Raw genomic sequence first — 22,522 nt, forward strand, 5'->3', positions numbered from 1 at the left:
AGGTCTCTATCGTTCAGAATTATCTTTTTGTTCATGAGCTGTCCAGCTGGCTCTCATAGACTTTAATGTTATTCATAGAACTTCTGGTGCGTGTTTTGTCACCGAAAGTGTCATGGCGCATAGCTGTGGTGCCAAAATAACTCAGCGTCTTTTCCTTATCTCTTTGTTCCTTTTTCTCTCAGGGGAAAGCCTGGTGAGGCGAGGTTACTTTGTTCCTAGATGAAGGATCTAGGCAGGCCTGGGAGATAGATGCCTTTCGCCCCCTGGTGGAGGAGGTATGTTAACTGTAAATAGAAAGCAGTTTTGATTCAAATACCATTTTGGGGTCTTTTATATATATATATATATATATATATATATATATATATATATATATATATATATATATAGACCTATATATATATTTTTTTTACACACATAAAACTGATGCACAGGGACCCCTCCAGCATTATTAATTTACCTGTGTTCATTTACCGTAAGTTTTTTTTTTCATCTTCTCTCTCTTCCTTACAGAAAATGAAGTAGGCCTAATGATTATTACTTAACCCAACTTAACCCAACAACGATTAACTGTAACCCAACATGCAGTTACAATATAGTTGTAATGTACAGGAAGCAGTGCTCAGTTGAGTGGCAATTTAAGTAGGCCTACTCGTTAAAAAGCTAAGAAAAAGACCACACAGCATCAAAGGTAATCAACAAACTAGCTGGCGCTGTGAGTTTGTAGGTCTGCTATTTTCACAATAGGCCTATTTATCTATGGAACCTAGCTAGCCAAACAAAAACGCCTTTTTTTTATTCGTTTTTTGGCTTTTATGCCTTTATTTGATAGGATCGTAGACAGGAAATGGGGGAGGGACAAAGGTCGTCCGGATCGGCAATCGAACCAGCGACGCCATCAGGCATCAGTGGTAGGCCTATGCGCCTGGACCAGTAGCAGTAGGGCAGGGGGTAGGTCCAACACCTACATTGCTTAAACATCTCGACAAAGCACCCCGCTCCACCCAAAGCAATTGTGAGCCCATCATTCCACTGAGACTGTAAACTGTGCCCTTATTGAAAAGGTGAGAACTTTGTTGGATGGGAATTGGTTTTCTTGACCTGAAGAGGGTTAGGGTTAGGGTAGGGTAAACCATGACATCCTCTTATATCGAAACTGTCATATTCCATGTTCCCCAATCCTGACACAAAAACTGTTCAGTGTTTGTGACAGGTGGTGTCGTAGCTTTACTGGCGCTAGCTCTCACACAGGCTGTTTTTTAGCTGTTCTCTTCAGCCCATAATGGCCCTGTAGAATTTCACCTGTGGAGTGCACGTTTGGGTGGTGGTTGGGTCTACAGCTGGTTTTATAAATATAATATTGGCAATAATATTATGACAATAGTCACACCAGGGGACATGGATTATGAAGGCCTCACGCTGCCTGAAAATTATAGAGTTGAGCACCATTGGTCTCACAATTCGATTACAATTAATCTGTAAGATTCCATTCCACGATGCATCTTGCAGCATATATTATGAACATGTTATAACATGGCATAATCACTCTCAAGCATAAATGGCATAACATTACTAAATTAAAATTTTAAATTTAAATAAAAAAACTAGTAAATGTTAATAGGACTAGCCTATTATTGTGAGAATGATGCCAAAACCTAAATCCTTCATAGCTGCTCTAATACATAAGAAATCCCTTTTTTATTTTTTTTCCTTTCTCCTTTCCCTCTGACCAGAATGTTCTGGAATATGTCTTGCACACACTTTTGTAAAAGCGCAGTGGAGACGATTTAACTCACCGTTTGGCAGATGTTTGGCAGCATCATGTGTTGTCAGCAGATTCAGGCTCTCTGGAAAAGAAATAATTGAAAACTAGGAGCAGTGCTCTTCCAAGCACAGTTCTTCGACAGGTCAGGTATTTGCGTGCAGATTTTCATGGAACTTGCACCCTGCGTTCATTATTTGAGGCATTTTGTCCAATTAAGATGGAATATGAAATGTCTGTCAGATCCGTCTTGATCACATGACTATGGAGATACTGTGTACTGATTCGTGAGATTTTGGGATAAAATCTGAAGGAGTAATATCCCAAAATGTATTTTACATAAGTTGGCCTACTGGTGGCGCTCTAAAAGTCAGATGAGGTATTTCCATGGCCTCTAGGGAGTGTGCATACAACATTTTACACTGATCGGTGGAGTTTAGTCCAGGCGTTTCGGGCAGTATTTTGATGTAATCGTGCACTTTATGAAAGAAGCATGAAATTTGGCACACAATTAGAACATGCCATTTGGAAACTTTTTGGCTATAGGGGCATCGCAGATTTGTCTTGGGAAACTTGTGGGAGCCAATTAAAGTTGGGCTCTCATAGACTTTACTAGAGTAAAATAATACAAAAAATACATATGCTTCAAGTAGCATGTAAGGGGTCAAACTAGGTGTTTTTGGGGATTCTGAATCCAATGCAAACATTTGTTTTGCAGGAAAAATATTCCTTGGGCTAAAAACGGACACCATAAATCTATGGTTTAGTGATGAGTCATCACTTTTCAAAGTTTAGTGGCGGCCGTTTCTCGGAAAGGAATGTTTTTCGTGCAAAACAAATGCTTGCATTGGATTCAGAATCCCGACTAACACCTAGTTTGACCCCTCACATGCTACCTAAAGCATATTTATTTTTAGTATTTATTTGACTCTATAGTAAAGTCTATGAGAGCAACTTTGATTGGCTCCCACAAGTTTCCCAAGACAAATCTGCGATGCCCCTATAGCCAAAAATGTTCCATATGGCATGTTCTAACTGTGTGCCAAATTTCATGCTTCTTTCATAAAGTGCACAATGTTTGCCTGAAACGCTCGGACTAGTTATAGGTAAAAACACAAATCGGCCTGTGATAGACTTATAGTGCCACCATGCGGCTGATTAGAAAATAAAAATAAGTGGCAATTCTTCCTCGGTATAGTGGGAATGTTTGTGCAAAAAACCATGGAAATCGCATTCTGTGTCAAAACAAAGGTAGCACTTTGGAAGCCAATCTTAGCCAATCAGGATGGAATATGAAAAATCTGAAGTGATTTTTGGACAAAATATGTAGGAGTAGTGTGAAAAACATGGGTGGCGCTATAACAGGCCCATGTGAAGAAATGGGGGCAGAGGTTCTGCTCTGCTCTGGCACATGGAGGTGTGCATGGGCGGTTTGGCTGCCATCATGCCAACGGTGCCAGAGATTAGCTGTCCACAGACCGATGGAAGGACACGCGGCCGGACACGCACGCACAAGGACGGATGGACAGGGGAGAAAACATAGTCTCAGCCTGGCGGAGACATTTAACCACTTCACTGTAGAGTCCCTATTCTGGGACAAACATTCGGGAAAAAATAGCAAATGTACAAGCTCACAACTTGTCACATTTACAACGCATGGAGATCTTGTAGATCTGTGTAGAGAATTAGTGTTCAAAAAGGAGGTTGTCAAATAATAGACGGCATACAGAATTAGAATAAACTATATTAGGTCAACTTTATAAAGTATAGGCCTATAGGTTAATTTCGTGTTGCAGACCAATATATAGATTTGTAACATGTGAGATGGATAAATGCACAACCAAAGGTTCTCAAACAATTTTGGCTCAGGTCACCCCTGCAAATAATGTTTTAATCCACAGCACCCCTGAATTACATTAACTTTACAGCATCTTACATTTGTGTAAATATTGTATGAAATATGAAAAGAAGTTCCCCTAAAATACAACATGTCTTGAGGAAAACGTGACAGAATAGCCCTTATTTTTTTTCCTTTATACTTTATGTTTAACCACTTGGACCTCAGTATCTATATTCTGGAGGGAACATTTCTACAAGCTCAGTTGTGAGCTTGTAGATCAGCTATTTTTAGGTGAAGAGACTTGGTGTATATTGAAAAAGAACACACTGTCTAAAACAGTGGTTAAACTGAAGTGATATTAATATTACTCTATTGATTAATTCTAAATTGATTAATTTAGAAACATCGTTTCTAAACTGTAGTTGATATTGGGCTTAAGTTCCACTTCCAGGTTTGATTATTTTTTAAAACAGTTGTTCTCAACTATTTTCATGTCAAGGACACCCAAATTAATGTGTATTCTTCCATGGATCCCCATCTGAAATTATGATTTGTGCCAGGGACCCCCTTGCAACATATGTTGTTATATTTCAAAAACATTCCACATCTTGCACTTTTCTTTTATTTGAACACAAATGGACAAAACCACACCTTGACAAACACTGAGATTACACTTATTTATTGATAAACCAAGTGTAGCGATATGCAATGAAAAGTAATTCAACCCCTTTCCCTTTTTTATTTGGAAAATTGCTATATACAATGCACAAGTACTTAGTATCAATACAATTGATTACTGAAATCAATTATTTAGTCTGGTTGCCAATAGGAGTCACACTAAAAATAATGAAAGATAATATAAAGATATACAGGACTGTAACATAATACTTAGGGACTTGTCTTAACACAACTGCTGCCAAAAGAAATACCCCTTTGTAGGGCTTCTCCGCCATGCCAGAGGAACCCGAAGATAAGCTTTAATAAAATAAAAAAATAAGAAAAAAAATATCGAAGCCGAACTAAAATAGGCCGGAAATAATGCTCCGGGATCGGTTTCTACACAGACACATTATGGAGCAGACCGATTAACATTGAGGCCGCAAAACGGAAGTGGATGGTCCGTCCTCTATTCCGGCCTGTTAGCTTTCTGTGTAAACACCACGGCTTACAGATGGAGAACGGATTGATCAATTTTCTAAATTTCAACGGATTTGAGAAGCTGATGGAATACGCGAACACACGATGCATAGCAGTGTCCGATCGCGCACGATGGGAACTGGATTAGCGCCCGCGTTTAACAGGTAGGAGAAGCCAGCAGTACATAGAAAAATCTTCGGTTTCCTCGGCTGTAAACAACCAATGAGTTAAGACAGTTATATAAGAACACAGCTGAGGAGGGCACTTCAAAATAGATTACAAAAAAAAAGAATATATATATATATCAATATGGTACTAAAACATGCAAAATAGGGCCCTCAGCCTCACTCTGTCCCTCAGAGGGAGAAGGAACGGCAGTAGCGTAGATTTCGTACATTTCATCGATGAAGAATCGCACAAGGCCACATCGTGATAGATGTCTGCATCGATTATTTTCCACACCACTACTGAAACAAAATGTTAATACGGATGGAACTTTTACCCTCTAGCTAAATCTGGCATATTCACATGGAATCAATACAATAATGTGGACTGTCCTGGAAATTCACAAATAAACCGAAGCAAAGTAAATCAGATGACTACTTTGGGGCAATCAAATATATTTCTCTGTTCAAGGAAATGATTCATCAGAGTAGGAATTACCAGTTCTCCCCCCTGTATGTCTCCCCACATCACCATTTTGAGTAAAATCTTTGCCACAGACTGTACAAATATAGGGCATTTCCCCTGTAGGACTAATAATAAAATAATCCTTTGTACTCCAGCCTTTACCACATATTCTACAAAAATGAGTCACTCAAAGTTAAAAAAGTATTTGGAGTGGATAACGGTAGCAAAATGTTGAAATATGCACCCCCATGGCCAAAAAAATGTATTAAAGTCTGTGTGTTTGACTGGACTGCTGACTTACTACAATGACAATAATGCTTTGGTGCCATGTGACACCCTGTGTGGTGGGGGAGGCCGCATGAGGGTGTGACTTACATTCTCCCCTCCTGTATGTCTCCCCATGTGTCTTTTCATGTCACCATTTTGAGTAAAAGCTTTGCCACAGACTGTACACATGTAGGGCTTTTCCCCTGTATGGCTGCGCATGTGTCGCTTTAAATAATCCAGTGTGCTCCAGCCTTTGCCACACGTTCTACAAAAATGAGTCTTTTCCCCCGTGTGACTGGCCATGTGCCTTTTCACAAGATCGTGTTTGCGATTAAAGCCTTTGCCACAAATCTTACAAACGAAGGGCTTTTCCCCCGTATGAATCCTCATGTGCGCCCTCAGCCCGGGCATGTGTCCAAACACTTTGCCACAGATCGCACAAAGACAGGGCTTTTCGCCGGTATGAGACGTCATATGATTGTTTAAATTTCCCGGTGTGCTAAATCCTTTGCCACAGACTGTACAAACAAAGGACTTTTCCCCTGTATTATGACTCTTCATATGTTTTTCCAAGGATAAACTATGGATAAAGCCTTTGCCACAGAGTGTACAATTATTAGTCTTTTCTCCCGTGGGCTTTTTCTCCTCACTCCTAACAGGTTTTTCATTTGTACCGGTATGTTGAAGCCGCGTGTGTCTTTTTAGCCCCTCTACCCAACTAAATCCCTTGCCACAAAGAGTACAAAGAAACTGCTTTGCCCCTGAGTGACGTCTCACGTGATTTTTTAGGAGATCTTTTCTAAAGAACGCTTTGCCACAAACCGTACAGCTAAAGGGTTTTTCGCCTGTGTGTGTCCGCATGTGTTTTATTAAACCACTACTTTGACTGTAGGCCTTGCCACACTCTGTACAGACGTATGGCTTTTCTCCTGTGTGAATACGCATGTGTGTAGTGAGCCCACTTTTCTGAACAAAACCTTTTCCACAAACCTCACAATTGAAGGGCTTGTCGCCTGTATGATACTTCATGTGTCTCTTTAGACCTTGTATGTCAAAGAATCCTTTGCCACAAACCGTGCAAATAAAGGCGGTTTCCCCTGTGTGACTCATCATGTGTTTGTTAAATTTTCTTCTTGTATCAAAGTCTTTACTGCATTCTGTACAGCTAAACCCTGTCTTCTCTGTGCGACTCCTTGTGGCGCGAGGTTTTGATGATTTCGGATGTTCCAAAGTTTGTCCTTCCACATTTTTCTTCTTGCGTGGTGACTTTAGAGCCGATTGAGCTTGCCCGGTCTCCCACTCGTTGTCATGGTCTTCGGCGTCATCGGCGTCATGGTCTTCGGCGTCAGATTCTCCCGTGGGCTCCCCCTCGTCACTGTCTTCTTCTTCGTCACTGTCTTCTTCTTTCCAGGGCTCCCACTCCTCACTGTCTTCATTATTAGACTCGTCATTAGAACTGTCAGGAGATGGGAGCGTGTCATCGATAGTTGTTTGTCCACAGTCCTCTTCGTCAGCTTGTGTTTCCAGGTGTTCGGTTGAAGTGCCGGCTACAGGCTCTGTCGCGTTACCATCTTCACCGATCATTTCTCGTATTGTAGTAGTGGATCCATCAGCCTTAATCAGCGTAGTCTCTGGATCTAGAGAAAAGATACAATAAGAGAAATTCATTCACTGTTTGAACTTAACCCATTTAGAACGGGTACACTGTATTGTGTATCATTATTTTATGCTTTAACTATTGAAAAATAGCAGATATACAAGCTCACAGCGCGCGCTGCGAGCTTGTAGATCTGCTATTTTTTTTAAATTGTGAAAATTATAATTTTGACTCGATTCTATGAGTGTCTTTTGAATCCCTCTAAGAGTTTTTGAAAAACCTATGTTTCTACCTGTGCTGTAAATAAGTGCTCAATTTCCAAACATGAATCCATCATTATTCATCAAAACACATCTGTTATCAAACACAATCTGTTATTGACTGCAATAATCAAATTCACCAAATAGACTTTCAGACCTCTGTGATGCTCTATTGGTTCAACGATCTGCACACCTGTCCCCACCACTCCCCTCTTCCTATTCTATGCCCCGACGTCACAACATTGGAGCGACGGCCCCTGCACTCTGGTTGGTTAAAGGGCCATTTCACCTCTGGGACAACCAAATCTTATTTTATTGTTGTTTGGGAGCCGATCAACACAATCCTGTGTTATTTTCTTTTTTGTTCAATCTGTGTTTTTTATTTTTTTATTTTTTTATTTTAGTATTTCAGCATGTACTAGTGATGTGTTAGTAGTGCTGAAATACTAAAATAACACAGATTGAACACAAAAAAATAACTCCCAAAGAACAATAAAATAAGATTGGGTTGTCCCAGAGAAATGAAATGGCCCTTTAAGGTCGATATGCATTTGCTCCGCCTAAAAGTAATCACGGCATGCATGCGAGCACGCGTGATGCCTGATGAATGGTAGTGATGCCTGCTCAATGATTTCATCCATTTGAATTGGAGGCGGGCGGCAGTGCAGTTGGCGACTCACTGTGCACTCACTCAGACAGACACTGACCCACAGTGGAGATTCGATGGTCAAAGACTGATCTGTTTTTCCACCTGATGTGAACAAACTCATCCCTGCCCAGCTCTGACTGATTCATGTTTAGATCTCTTGATAGTCGAAAAACAACTATGGAATAACAACTTTGGCAGTACTGTTAGCTATTATTGAATCCGTAGGAGACGGTGGGGGAAGGAGCGCTTCTTTTCGCTTCACCAGTGTCGGCAGGTTATAGCTACTCGCCAGCGTCAGGGTTGGGTTTAGGCATAGTTATACTGAGGTTAGGTTTAGGCATAGTTTTACTGAGGTTAGGGTTAGGTATAGGCATAGTTATACTGAGGTTAGGGTTAGGTTTAGGCATAGTTTTACAGAGGTTAAGGTTAGGTTTAGGCATAGTTTTACAGAGGTTAAGGTTTGGGTTAGGTTTAGGCATAGAGGTTAACATTCACCCGCGCGGTCCAAGTGACCACAGCCGAGCGCTCCAGCCAATCACAGGTCGTGCCTTCCAATGTATTCAACCCCGTCTCCTACGGATTCCATTACCGCATACTGTTATGGTGCTGTGCTGCAACAGAGATCTGTTGCTGTCGTTATATAGGTCTATGTTATGGCTCATGGTTGCTGTTAAGGCGTGCAAAACTCGGAAAACGCAGCAAACAGCCAGTTGTGCGTCGGGCACCAAAATAGATTGCAGCGGCCCTTGCTCCAACTTCCTATGCCTGACATAGTCAACACGTTAGTTAGCTCTTTTTGAGCCGAACAACAACGAAAGTAAAAGCCAGGGTACAGTGAATCTCACATCGTCACTTTAAAGGGACAGATCTTACCTACATACTTATATGGGAACATGCAGGCCTGCATGTAAAATCCGTACATGTTGGCATATCTGCACTTTGTAATCTTTTAATATATGTTGTACAACACTCATCACTTCATCAGTATTACTCAACCTCCTTATGTGCACGTGCGATAATGTCCGCAAAACTAAATTGGCGCCCTGATAGCGATTCACTCCACAGATTTTTCTTGGGTTGGGATTAATTCCACAATAATAATAATACACATTTACAGACAACGTCAGTCACACTGATAAGAACCAGTATGCACGCGCAGGTCAGAGGCAAAAGGAACCGACCGCTCATAAGATGCAAAGTGGTTACCAGCCTTGTGTAAAAAAGCATCCCATTAAACTTTCAGATGCAGTTTTTCTCCCGGTGTGGAGGAAGAATGCTTTGGATTTTTAGTGTGATTTCTCGCTCATCTCTCTGCTGTCGGGCCAAAACCTCTTAACTCCAAAATGTTCATTTTCGGAAAATAAGCTTAAGTGGAGTTTTACTACTTTTTACTACTTTTCATTGGTTCAATATTATTTTAATCAACACACAGACATAAAGGGTGTTCAATAGCCCTGACTTATGCCACACAATGAAAAAACTCAAAAATGGAGTTAAGAGGTTTTGGCAAGACAGTGACGATATATTAGTTTCTGTTGTGTGTAAACAATAGTGGCAATTCAAAGCAGTTGTCCTCAAAACCACTCCTCCAGTCGGCGTCATTAGAATGGAGGGAGCGCTCCTCATAATCACGGCACCAGAGCTGCTCTTGCTAGTGCAGCTGGAGCCCATCAAGCCGAATTTATGCTCAATCCTGCGACGGCCGCAAATAGCAGACCTCCAAGCTCACAACAGTCGCATCCGCAATGCGATTGTGAGCTTGTATGCCAGCTGTTCTCGGCACGGAATTACCGTTGCAGGGTGAAGTATATATGTCTCGCCAGCCAACACTCAAGAGGAGGTTGAATGAACATGAAGCCAGCGCTATTCTAAAACAACAGGTTTGGGAATTGATTACATGAAACAGTCACCTGCATGTGCAGTCTCAATGTTGGTAAACAATAAATCTGTCTATAATGGGAGCATTTGAAGAGCAGGCAAGTTGTATTATGTAGTAGATTGACTGGGTCCGCTATAGCTATTGTAGTTCAGGCATCTAGTGCAGGGGTTCTCAATCTTTTTTAGGCTGTGACCCCCAAAATAAACTGAGGACCCCCACCCTGCAAGCACTTGGAATTGTAGGTATTACATTTAATGTGACTCGGTTCCAGAGATAAATATTGTGAAAATAGCAGATCTACATGCTCACAACGCCTCGCAACGCAAGCCATTGTGAGCATGTAGATCGGCCATTTTCACAATGTTCGCCTCTTGCTTACTTGCTTAATATTTGACAGTTTGGCCAGTTTGGTATTAAAACGGTCTTGAAAGTCCTTAAATTGTGACTTTAAAAATGTGCAGATACCCTGTATACACTTATACTGTATGTTAGTTTGTTTACCGTTGAGTGAGGAATAAATTACATTAAGCTAATCATCTGGGGACCCCACAAAATAATTTGGGGATCCCACTTGGTCCCGACCCCAAGTTTGAGAATCACTGATCTAGTGTGTCAGGTTTCAGCTGGGGAGGAACTGGTAAAATTCAGGCACCTGGTGAGTAGATTTTTAGTATGGTGTTAGTTAGGGTATAAGGTTTTCAGAAACCACCGCAAACGAGTTGGGCCTGCACCCTAGTGGTCGGTTTTCAGTGAATTCAATAGCAGATAGGTCAGTATATGGTTGAAACCCCATATAATTGATTAAAGGGATTCTGTTACTATTGGGTATGTTAAATAACTACTGGAAAAGCATAATTTGCAAGATGGCGTCAATGATGAGCTTAAATACCTATAAACTGGGTGGGAATATGTAAAAAATCTTGGAAAATAGTTTTTGATTGTCGGTATGGTGTTAGGTACGGTTATAAGGTTTTCAAAAACTATCACAAACGAATTGGGCTTGCCCCTAGCGGTCTGTTTGCAATGATTCCAACACTAGATAGGTCAGTACATGATTAAAACCCAAAATAATTGATACAAAATATTTTTTTAATACTAAAAATTTAGGAAAAGAACTACCGGAAAGGTGTCATTTTGAAGATGGCATCCACGATGGCGGAGTTTAAAATACCGTAATTGCCGGACTATAAGCCGCTGCTTTTTTCCCATGTTTTGAACCCTGCGGCTTATACAAAGGTGCGGCTTATATAAAGATCTTTACAGCTAGCGGCCAGTTAGTTCGTTTTACAATGGTCTTTAACAAGGATTTATATATAGATTTATACAGCTAAAGTCCATCAGGGGCGCTCTAGCGGGAAGCAGGAGGGACAACTGCGGCTTATAGTCAGGTGCGGCTTATACATGTAAACATTTTTTTTTCTTCTAAATTTAGCTGGTGCGGCTTATATTCAGGTGCGGCTTATAGTCCAGCAATTACGGTACCTATAATCTGGGAGGGAATATGGCTAAATTATTAGGCTTGCTGTGGAGTACAAGGTCAGCCTTTGTTGTGAAGAGGTGGTACAGTAAATCAGCTTTTTTTTCTCCTGAAGTTATTGACTGATGAATTGAGAGCTGGTCTTTATTTTGACTATCTTTGTGGAACTTCTGACAACCATATACTGATATGATATTTGATTCATTGAAAACAGACCACTAGGAAGTGAGCCCAACTTGTTTGCAAGTTGCAAAGTTTGAGATCCCATAAAGTTCATTTAGGAACATGTTGGGGGTGGGGAAAAGGATTACCATGTTTCAAACACATTTTTTGGACACTGCTCCTACACATTTTTAAAATCACGCTGCAACCTGACGGTCGCTTATCTCCTGATTAGGGACTCTTACTGGTTTTATTGATCAGAGATTTGTTTTTCTGAGAATTAAACCACACTTTGGATGTGTGGAGTGCAACTTTAACCCATTCAGAACGGGTACACATTATTGTGTATCATTATTTTATGCTTTAATTATTGAAAAATAGCAGATATACAAGCTCACAGCGCGGCACTCACGCGCTGTGAGCTTGTAGATCTGCTATTTTTTTTAAATCGTGAAAATTAGAATTTTGACCCGATTCTACAAGTGTCTTTTGAATCCTTCTAAGGTTTTTTGAAAAAACCTATGTTTCTATGTCAGCAATCTGGCCAGCCATCGTCAAAGAAAAGGTCCTTTCCACTTGAACTGGAGCTCAGTTAGTCTGTTCTTGAGAGACTACTATGCCAGTGGTTCTCAAACCTTTACATGTGAAGGACCCCCAAAATGATATGTATTTGGCCACGGACCCCCATATCAAAATATTTAGTTCCAGGGACCACCCAAAAGCAAGATTTGAGTTACAATCGTTCGCTTTGAAAGTACATATTATATTCAAAGATTTGCACACATTTTCACGACTTTAAAAAGAATTGCAGATCTACAAGCGAGTGCCGCGCTGAGAGCTTGTATATCTGCTATTTTTCACTGGTTAAAGCATTCAATAATTCTAGGCCTAAAGCAATGATTCAAATCTGAAGTTTTCAGCAGCTAGAATCAGTTTGACATTTTTTGCACAACGGAGTAGAAAATTCACTCAATTGTTTTTATCTGCTGTGCTGCTCTGCGCAGTGGGGGAATATCTTCATCAGGTTAGGCCTTTCTACTCAGTGGGGGAATATCTCCATCGCCAGGTTAGGCTTGTAAAATTCACAGTAGCCAATTGGAATTAAATCTGTTCAAACTGTCTGATACAGTTGTGGATAGTATTGGCACCATTGCATTTGTTTAAAAAAGAAAATTATATTGAAATGTGGCAAATGAGAACATATTTTGGCATCAACATGTGTACTCATTTGGTTTGCAGAGGATCACAACATAAAAACTGGAATAAATACTGAATCCTATCTCATTGTAAACAGCAATATAAAAAAAATGGCATGGACAATATTATTGACACCCTTTTAGATTTGCACGAAGTACTTGAATTTCAAGCAGGCACCTGTAACTCATCTGTGGTGAGTCAAAGTTGACTTTAATTGTTAATAATCACTAATCCAACCAGTTTAAATGGAGTAAAGCCCTCATTCTGCTGTGTTGTGTCACTGCATGAACCACACTGAGCATGGACAAAACATTTTTTTAAAAGGAGATAATTGTCAGGAGGTCTAAGAGAAGATTAGCCAAGCATGGACAATCTCAAGGCTCCAAGTCCATCTCCAGAGATCTTGATGCTCCTTCACTGGGTTCATTTATCATACATTCTCTTTTCTATGATATTCTCCGAATAGATGATGCACAGCATACACAGCCCCTGTGGTCATCTATTGTGCTATAGTATAGTGCTTGCCTTGCAGCCATGCTGGGGGCTGGTCAGAAATAGTGGCCAATGGTCTTTTCTACCTCCTCCCCTCCTTATGCTCCTCCTGTCATTTTCTCCTTTTTGTAGTTTTTATTTTTCACAAAAAATGTTTCTTTTTTACAGTGTGCTCAATCCAACGTCCTGATTATGCAGTGCTCAGAACTTGAAGGCACAACTTATTTCTTTTACAGTGTACTCTATAACGTTGGCTGCTTGCTTCCTTGCGGAGCTGCTGCTGTACACACAGCTAAAGCAAAAGCACTGTCTTCTACACTTCTTTCTTTTCTTTCTTGCACGTGTGATTTAAAGGGGAGCATTTAGCAACGTGGAGCGCATGTTGGACATGCAGCCCTTTTTACAGCCTGTGTGTTATGTCAGGGACGTGCTGGCCATTGGGAAAAGCGGGACAACTCCCGAACGGCCAGTTAATTCCAGGCCGGTTCCATTTTGGGGGCTGGGCGGCCAACAAAGTAAATCGTCACTGTCGGACAGAAACCTTGCATCTCCAAGTTTCAAATTTGTACATTTTTTCGCAAAGCAAAGCCCTGCTTCATCATACAAGGCTGTTGCACAAAAGTAGTGAAAACAGCAGATCAACAAGCACACAACGTCTGCTTGTAGATCGGCTGTTTTCACTAGTTTAAATCATTTTTTAAAATGATAAATACAAAACAAACGTTTTTGGACATACAAGGTTTCCACCCGACAACGACGAAATATAACTCACGTAATTGGCCCACTGGCTTGTCACTTTGTCACAAATCTTTGAGTAGCAGCAGCGCTGTAGAGAGAGATCTCTCTCTATAGCGCGCAATGAGGGCCTCTCCAACTCTTTTTCCCGGGCCCAGCATGTCCCTGTGTGATGTCATCGCGCACATGCAGGCATCGATAGCAGAAACGTTAAGGACTTTGGCTAACAATTCCAAGGGATCGATTGACGGGGAACCGGTTCTCGATTCCCATCCCTACTGTCCACAGGATTTTGCCTTTTTCAGGTGTGTTTTGACAAACTCCAGCTGTCTTTCTTGTGACTCTCTTTCAGTATTGGGGTCCTCTCCTACCATAGAGCCCCTTGCATTGAGTTGGCTACAGATGGTGCAAGCTGTAATAAGTTGTCTCTGGAGATGGACTTGGAGCCTTGAGATTGTCCATGCTTGCTTGGCTAATCTTCTCTCTGACCTCCTGACAACTATCTCCTTTTTTATTTTATTATTTGGCCTTGCTCAGAGTGGGTCATGCAGTGAGGTCACAGCAGAATGAGGGCTTTACTCAATTTAACCCATTTAGGCCTAGAATTATTGAATGCTTTAACCAGTGAAAAATAGCAGATATACAAGCTCGTAGATCTGCTATTTTTGAAAAAGTCGTGAAAATGCGTGCAAATCTTTGAATATATGTATTTTCAAAGCGAACGTTTGTAACTCAAATTGGAACTAGATATTTTGAAATGGGGGTCCGTGGCCAAATAAATATCTTTTTGGGGGTCCTTCACATGAAAAAGTTTGAGAACCACTGATATAGTAGTCTCTCAAGAACAGACTAACTGAGCTCTAGTTAAGTGAAAAGGACCTTTTCTTTGACGATGGCTGGCCAGATTGCTGACATAGAAACATAGGGTTTTTCCAAAAATCTTAGAAGGATTCAAAAGACTCTTATAGAATCGGGTCAAAATTCTAACGTTCACGATTTTTCAAAAATAGCAGATATACAAGCTCGCAGCGCAGCACTCGGTGCCGCGCTGTGAGCTTGTATATCTGCTATTTTTCATTAGTTAAAGCATAAAATAATGATACACAAAATGTGTACCCGTTCTGAACTGGTTGGATTAGTGATTACTAACGATTAAAGTCAACTTTGACTCACCACAGATGAGTTACAGGTGAATAGCCTGCTTGAAATTCAAGTATTTCATGCAAATCTAAACGGGTGTCAATAATATCATCCTAGCCATCTTTTACATTTCTGTGTAGAATGAGATAGGATTCGGTATTTTTTTGTTGTGCTCCTCTGCAAACCAAATAAGTAGATACTGTATGTTGATGCCAAAATATGTTTTCATTTGCCATGTTTCTGGAAGAAATAGTGTTCCTCCTTTTTTAATCTGTCTGGTTTTTTAATCTAAAAGAGTGACTTTGAAACCTGTTTTGTTGTCCAATGCAAGTCAATGGGGAGAACATTCTGTAACATACAATTTCTAACTATTAGTTATCTCACCAATTTTTGGAGTTACTTAATGGCAAGGTGCATAACTGCATAACCCAAACCTCTACCAAAGTGTCATTTTCTTAACACACTTGTTATGTTAAGGATTAAAAAGCAACTAATATCTTTAATTGCCAACATTTTCTTACCTTTCAATGTGCACAATGTCAAGCATAACGCAAGGATCATGCACCACACGTGTGTACAGCTTTAAAAAAAAAAGTGTTTTCTTCAAATGTAAACAAACATGGCTGCCATGTTTGAAAGAGAGAGCTGTTCTGGGAGTCAAAAATGCATTTCGCGATCGCGATCATGCCGAAACCAGAAGTAAGAAGTAGGGAGAGCAAAAAACGGCCAACTCGGGAAACGTGTTTTTGGCACAGGGACATTACGGCACAAACTCGGGAAACTCGTGTTTGGCAACAAGGTTGTTAATGTGGATAAATACAAAGTTGCTCAAATTCAAAAGTAAAGTGTTCCATTGTCACCTGGATACCAAGTTAGATTGCCATCATACCTGCTCTCTCCTTCTTCCCTGGTTCACATCCACTCGATCTCGGACGGCCACGCTTACGCTTCTTAGGTAGGACCGCAGGGGAGGGCAGACTCACAGGGTACTTGCTCGGACGGCCACGCTTATGAGGTTTGAACCCCAGGTGCTGTACCGTCATACTGGAGACATCTGAGAGAGAGAGAGAGAGAGAGAGAGAGAGAGAGAGAGAGAGGATTTTTTATCATTGTCCGTCTTATTAAAAGGAAACTTGTCAATGGTGCAAATTGCACCGACATAAAGGGTTCATAGGCGTACTCTTAAGATGGATAGTGTCTACAGTGCTTGATCTTCGCTTCGTCTCATCTCACAAGTCACAACTGTGATCTTTACATACATCTAACTATTAATTCTAGAAAGTCAGTCACGCTCTCCAGGTTTCCCACACATTTTTCCAAATTTTTTCCAAGACTTTAAGAATATTTAAGGGTTTTAAGCCAATTTCCAGGACAATATAACAATAATTCAGCGCAATAACGAGTCACTTTCTCCTATGTGCAAAAAGAAAGCGTGCACGCTGCGAACCGGGCCGTGGCGTGCATGCGGATCATGCACGATGGACACGCATAGCGAGAACCCCGGATACGCGTGCTGCAAAAAATAGGATCAGTTCTATTTTGTGCACGCGCTTATGCGCTTTGTACACAAACTCCCTGGTCTCCCGCACATATACTCCCTCCAGGGCTTTTCGCACACGCAGACAGCGCACGCGTGCGTTTTCTGGTGTAGCCCGGCCGTCAGTGTTTTATTGGAGCTACAGCTCTGCACCCACAACGTTACTCTAGCCAGCAGCATGTTTTCCTCCTAGGTGGAAAGTCTGGTGATGCGAGGTTAGCCAGCATGAGACAGAGAGATGAAATTAACTACTCCAAGAGTTTACCGTGCGGTACAACGAGTGTTTGTTAAGTCACAGATGCATGGTTTTAATATGAACTTTGGCTAATATATTGTTTTTAATTAAGGATGTGCGCGAATATTCAGATATCCGAATAAACGTGCCGACCCTGCCATCCGTTTTGTAAATAAAATGTGGTTATCCTATACATTTGTTTTTCTTTTTAAACCTAAAGTACTGTCATGTCTTAATAAAAGTTTACATTTAACAAGCTAAAATTACAAGTAAAATTAGTAAATTAAGTATTCCCGTGGATCATCCGCGTTCATGCATGTGACTCCTTCACCATTCCCTGTGCGGACACACATACGATCATGTCAGTGAGAAGAAAAAAGCAAAGTTTGGGAGTACTTTGATTTAGATGAAGATGGCACACAAGTGTCGTGTAGATTGTGTCCAAGTAAACTGTCATAAAAACTCTACCGGGTCAATGAGAAATCACATCCAGAACAAACACCCGGACATAAACCTCAATGAGCCGACACCAGGAAGACTCCCTAATCGGGAGATAAGTGACCACCAGGGCGCATACAAAAACTTTAGAAGGCAATGATGGCCAATCAGGAGGGAATATGGGAAATGGGACAGATCTATGTTGATGACATGACTTTAGATACCGCTTTGTGTGATTTTAGGGCAAAATGTAGGAGCAGTGTCCAAAAAAGTGTTTTGCGAGAATCAGCCTCATGGTGGCACTAGAAGAGGGGCATGTGAGAAATGAGGGGTGGAGGTTGTGGTTTGGCAGCCAAGGAGTGTGTGTGTGTGCAGAGTTTGGCATGGATAGGGGCAACGGTGACGGATATACGAGTTGGGGAAAAGTGTGACGTGACCGACAGACTGACAGACAGACAGAGACAGAGACCCAGAGAACACAATTCCGCAATCCGCATTACGTCATTTCACAGCCGTCGATGTGGCCCCGGTCAGTCAGTAAACAAAACGAAGATCATCACAGAAATGACCGCAAGAGACATGCTGCCATTTAGCTTTGTTAAAGGCGAAGGTTTCATCAAACTAATGAAGTTCATTGAGCCGGAGTACACGATGCCAGGGAAGAAAATGATCACGTCGAGGTTGAAGGTGGAGCATGAGAATATGACAAAAGGCATACAAGAGATTATGAAGAAGGCCGAATTTGTAGCCATCACAACTGATGGCTGGCCATCAACTACCTCAGAGTCCTATATGACAATCACATGTCATTTCATTGTTGAACTAGAGTCGAGTGCTCCAGACTCTAGCGCTTGAGGAGCGACACAGCAGCGAACCTGGCAGACCACCTGCGCACATCCACCAATAAATGGGGCCTGGAAGGAAAGGGTTATCGCCTGCGTTCATGATAATGCAGCCAACATGGTGCTGGCGAACCAAACCATGCTAAGCTGGGAGTCAGTGCCATGCTTCGCCCACACGCTTCAGTTGGCCATTAATGATGGGCTAAAAGCAAATGCCTTTGCAATGACATATCTCTGCGAGAAAGGCTTCTCTTCACTGGCCTGCATAAAAAACAAAGTACAGAAACAGGATGGATGCAGAGCCAAGCTGACGTTGATTAACCCAGACTTCAGGAGACTGTGTGCGGAGAGACAAGCACAACCGTCTCACTAGGCGTTGGTAAGTTGTCAAACTTTGCACTTTATGATTGAATTAATATTACTTATTTATTTGGATTGATGGATTGCCGTTTGTTTCAAGTGCAGTGCAGTCGTTAATGTTCTCTCTCTGTGTGTGTGTGTGTGTGTGTGTGTGTGTGTGTGTGTGTGTGTGTGTGTGTGTGTGCGTGCGTGCGTGTGTGGTTACTAGTTCACGTGCTCTTTTTTTGTGTTGTACAGTACAGTTATTAATTTCACTTGCTGTATGTTTGCAGTAGTACAGTCTTTATTATTTTCCTTTCGGCTGTTACTATGTTTACTTGTTTAGGCTACTATGTTTGCAGTAGTACAATACATTTATTTAGCGACTTATTTAGCCCCCTACAACTACACCAACATTCAGATTTCACATACAAAGTGCTATCCTTCGTGTTATTTAATAAGAAGCCTTTTTATCCGATCGTCCGATCAATCCATAGATGGGGGTCGGTGCATATAGGGAACATCAGGAAATACAAGGAAACACAGAAAACGATCGGATAAAAAAGGCTTCTTTTTAATATAACACGGAGGATACAGGTAATATAGAATGCCGTATCGTATTTAGACAGGTGTGACTTTATTAAGCACTTTGTATGTGAAATCTGAAAGTTGGTGTAGTTGTAGGGGGCTAAATAGGTCGCTCTGCCCGCACCCATGATGTAAACCAAGTGTTATAGTTTATCTCGAGACCAGATTACAGCGTCAGTCGTCGTCCTGGTAACACGCTAAGGAGAGGTGCCACCGCTCTAAAAATATGTACTTATACATTCCAGAGAGCTTCCCGATAGATAGATTACACTTGGAGCAAGAAGGGAGGACCTTATATTTTGCATTTGTGCATGTTTTATTTATTTAATTATGTATTACCATAGCCCATGGAGGGTTGGTGAGGCCCCTTACTACTCCAAACATGCACAAATGCAAATTATAAGGTCTTCCCTTTTTGCTCCAAAGTGTAGCCTAATCTATCCATCAGGAAGCTCTCCGGAATGTATATTAAAGTACATATTTTTGAGCGGTGGCACCAGGGGCGTCACAAGGGGTAGGAAAGTGGGACTGAGTTAGTGGGGCCCAAGGTGGAGGGGCCCTAATAACTTTATCTATTGAAAAATAGCAGATATACAAGCTCACAGCGCGGCACCGAGTGCCGCGCTGCGAGCTTGTAGATCTGCTATTTTTGAAAAGTTGTGAAAATGTGTGAAAATCTTTGAATACAGGTATAGTGTGTGCCAGCGGCTACGTCATTGTAGTCCTTAGCGGCCATTTATTGTGACAAAACACATGTGTTTCAATTGTTTGATTGCATAGAACTAATGCTAGTCTAATCAGAACACCTGTGTAAGGCTGTGTTGTCCCAAGAAATGGCCGCTCTTAGAACTACATTTGGCACACCCTATATGTATTTTTTAAGCGAACATTTCTAACTCAAATTTTGCTTCTGGGGGTCCCTGGAACTAAATATTTTGAGATCAGGGTCCATGGCCAAACACATAGCTTGCAGCGAGCTTGTATATCTGCTATTTTTCAATAGTTAACATTCATGGGGGGCCCGCAGTGAATCCTTGTACCCAGGGCCCAGAATTTGGTGTGACGCCCCTGGGTGGCACCTCTCCTTAGCGTGTTACCAGGACGACGACGACCCTACCCTCCCTGCCCCTTCCTTGTATATACTGCACATACTGATTGTTTAGACTTACTGTTACCTGCCCCTTCCTTGTATATATTGTATATACTGTACTTACTGATTGTATAGACCTACTGTTTTCTTTTTTTCTTTACATATCTACTGCATAGTACTGTGTTCTATTTGTCTGTCATTCAATGTTATATGAGATACTTTAATGGTTTCCTGTTGAAATAAGCTTAGTCTTTTCATGGATCTCCTTTTAGTAGACCTTGTACCAGTGAACTGTACCGTCATGAATCTGTACATTTTCCTATGCAAACTTCTAATAAAGCCTTCAATCAATCAATCAAAACGACTGACTCTGTCTCGAGATAATCTGGTCTCGAGATAAACTATAACACCGGGAACATAACGGTCAGGGCTTTGTCTCTACGACCATGCGTGAGCTACGAAGGGCTAAAATCGCTTTAGGAAACCCGGCCAATGTTTCCGAGACTGACAATGACAAAGCTCTACGATAAAACATGCGTGGTAGTTCATAGGACCTGCAACACCTCCACGGCTCCACCATCTTGTGAAAAACGAGCCCGAGACGCAACGTGACATGGACTCCATTCCTCTATACATAAAGAACTACAGCATGACGTCACAGTGGCTAAATAATAATGCAGTTTAACCCAGTTTTTTAACCCACCTGTTCCGTGTAGGTTGACGTGTGGCTGCAAAACGAGGTCCAGCTGTCTGGTTCTTCTCTCCAGCAGAGTTTCTAGTGTCTCTATCTCTTTGTGGAAGAGGTTGAACATGAACTCTGTAGCCAAACCGAGACGCTCGCTAAAAAACGCCCTGACGAGCTCAATCACGCAGCTAACAACGCTCTGTTTTTCCAACAAACACAACACCTCGTCTCCCAACGACGTCAGGTGTTCGTTTATCGACAGCCGCATGGGCTCTACCGGCTCTATTTGACACGTTTCAGCCATGGTTTCCTCTCCTATATTAGACATTTTTTCCTCCGCGCTTTGTCTTTGTTTCTCCTCACACCGCCTCAGCAACGCCTCCATGTTTAGCTCTGAGCTGAAAAACGACAGTCAGTCACGCACTCACTTCCGGGTTAAAGTGTGTCGCGCATGCGCAATGAAGGATCTAGGCAGCGCTAGATAGATGTGTTTCGCTCCCTGGTGGAGGAGGTGTGTAAGACAATTGAATTTGATTCAATTCAAAGGGCTTTATTGGCACGAGAACGTTTACATTGCCAAAGCAGAAGTGTACACAATACAATACAAAACAATAAAATACAATACAATACAATACAATACAATACAATACAATACAATTAATCAATATAATACAATCAAAATAAAACTCATAAATAATATATTGACAGGCAACTGGCTAAATGACTACACCAGGATTTCTGTAACCCTACGAGGGCTCAACTTCAGTCAAAATAAACAAAAATACTTCGCTACTCACCTAACCAAAGGTAGTTTTGCGTTGTTGAAAGTGTATTCTCTGCGGTGGGAAACCTCTTAGCACCCCACCCTCTCTGTAAATTACACTATTTTTGTCATGAAATAAATGTACCCACCTCGAGCCACCGCAGGCACAACCCGGAAATAAGCGGCGGTCGAGTTGGCTGCGTTTTATTTCATGACAAAAATAATGTATTTTACAGAGTGGGTGGGGTGTTGAGAGGTTTCCCACCACGGAGAAAATACTTTCAACAACACAAAACTACCTTTGGTTTGGTGAGTAGCGAAGTAAATTTGTTTATTTTGACCCAAGTTGAGAAATCCCGGTCTGGTCATTGAGTCACCCGCCTGTCAGAGCGTCAGAGCTAGTATTTCATATGAAAACTAGAATTTACATATTGTCAATTGATCTGTGTTGAATCCAGATAGGCCTATTATTGTTATTATTTTATTATTATGACGATTATTAGAAAACTTTACTTAGGCATATTAGTTACAATTATATAAAACATGCATTAATCCACTCTAGCCCCATGTAGCCTATACCATATGTGGGGCGGCATAGCTCAGGGGTAGAGAAACCGTTATTAGAGCACGAAGGGTTCCCGGAAGGGTTCCCAGTTCGAATCCGGGCTCCCCCTGAGTTAAAGGGCCAGTTCACCCCTGGGACAACCAGATCTTATTTTATTGTTGTTTGGGACACGATCAACACAATCCTGAGTTATTTTTTGTGTTCGATCTGTGTTTT

General features: G+C 41.4%; 1 protein-coding gene across 1 annotated transcript; it reads right to left on the reverse strand.

The window, feature by feature from the left end:
• Positions 1-655: 655 nt before the first annotated feature.
• LOC308284775 (uncharacterized protein) lies at positions 656-21,282 on the reverse strand (the record flags this gene model as incomplete). Its single annotated transcript, XM_080725502.1, has 4 exons — positions 656-663; positions 6,161-7,273; positions 16,114-16,278; positions 20,997-21,282. The coding sequence occupies 4 exons, from the start codon at positions 21,280-21,282 to the stop codon at positions 656-658; spliced, it is 1,572 nt and encodes a 523-aa protein (XP_080581628.1).
• Positions 21,283-22,522: the final 1,240 nt, after the last annotated feature.

This window comes from Nannobrachium achirus, assembly GCF_963921795.1.
Source record: "Nannobrachium achirus genome assembly, chromosome: 5".
In the NCBI taxonomy this organism is placed as follows: Eukaryota; Metazoa; Chordata; class Actinopteri; order Myctophiformes; family Myctophidae; genus Nannobrachium; species Nannobrachium achirus.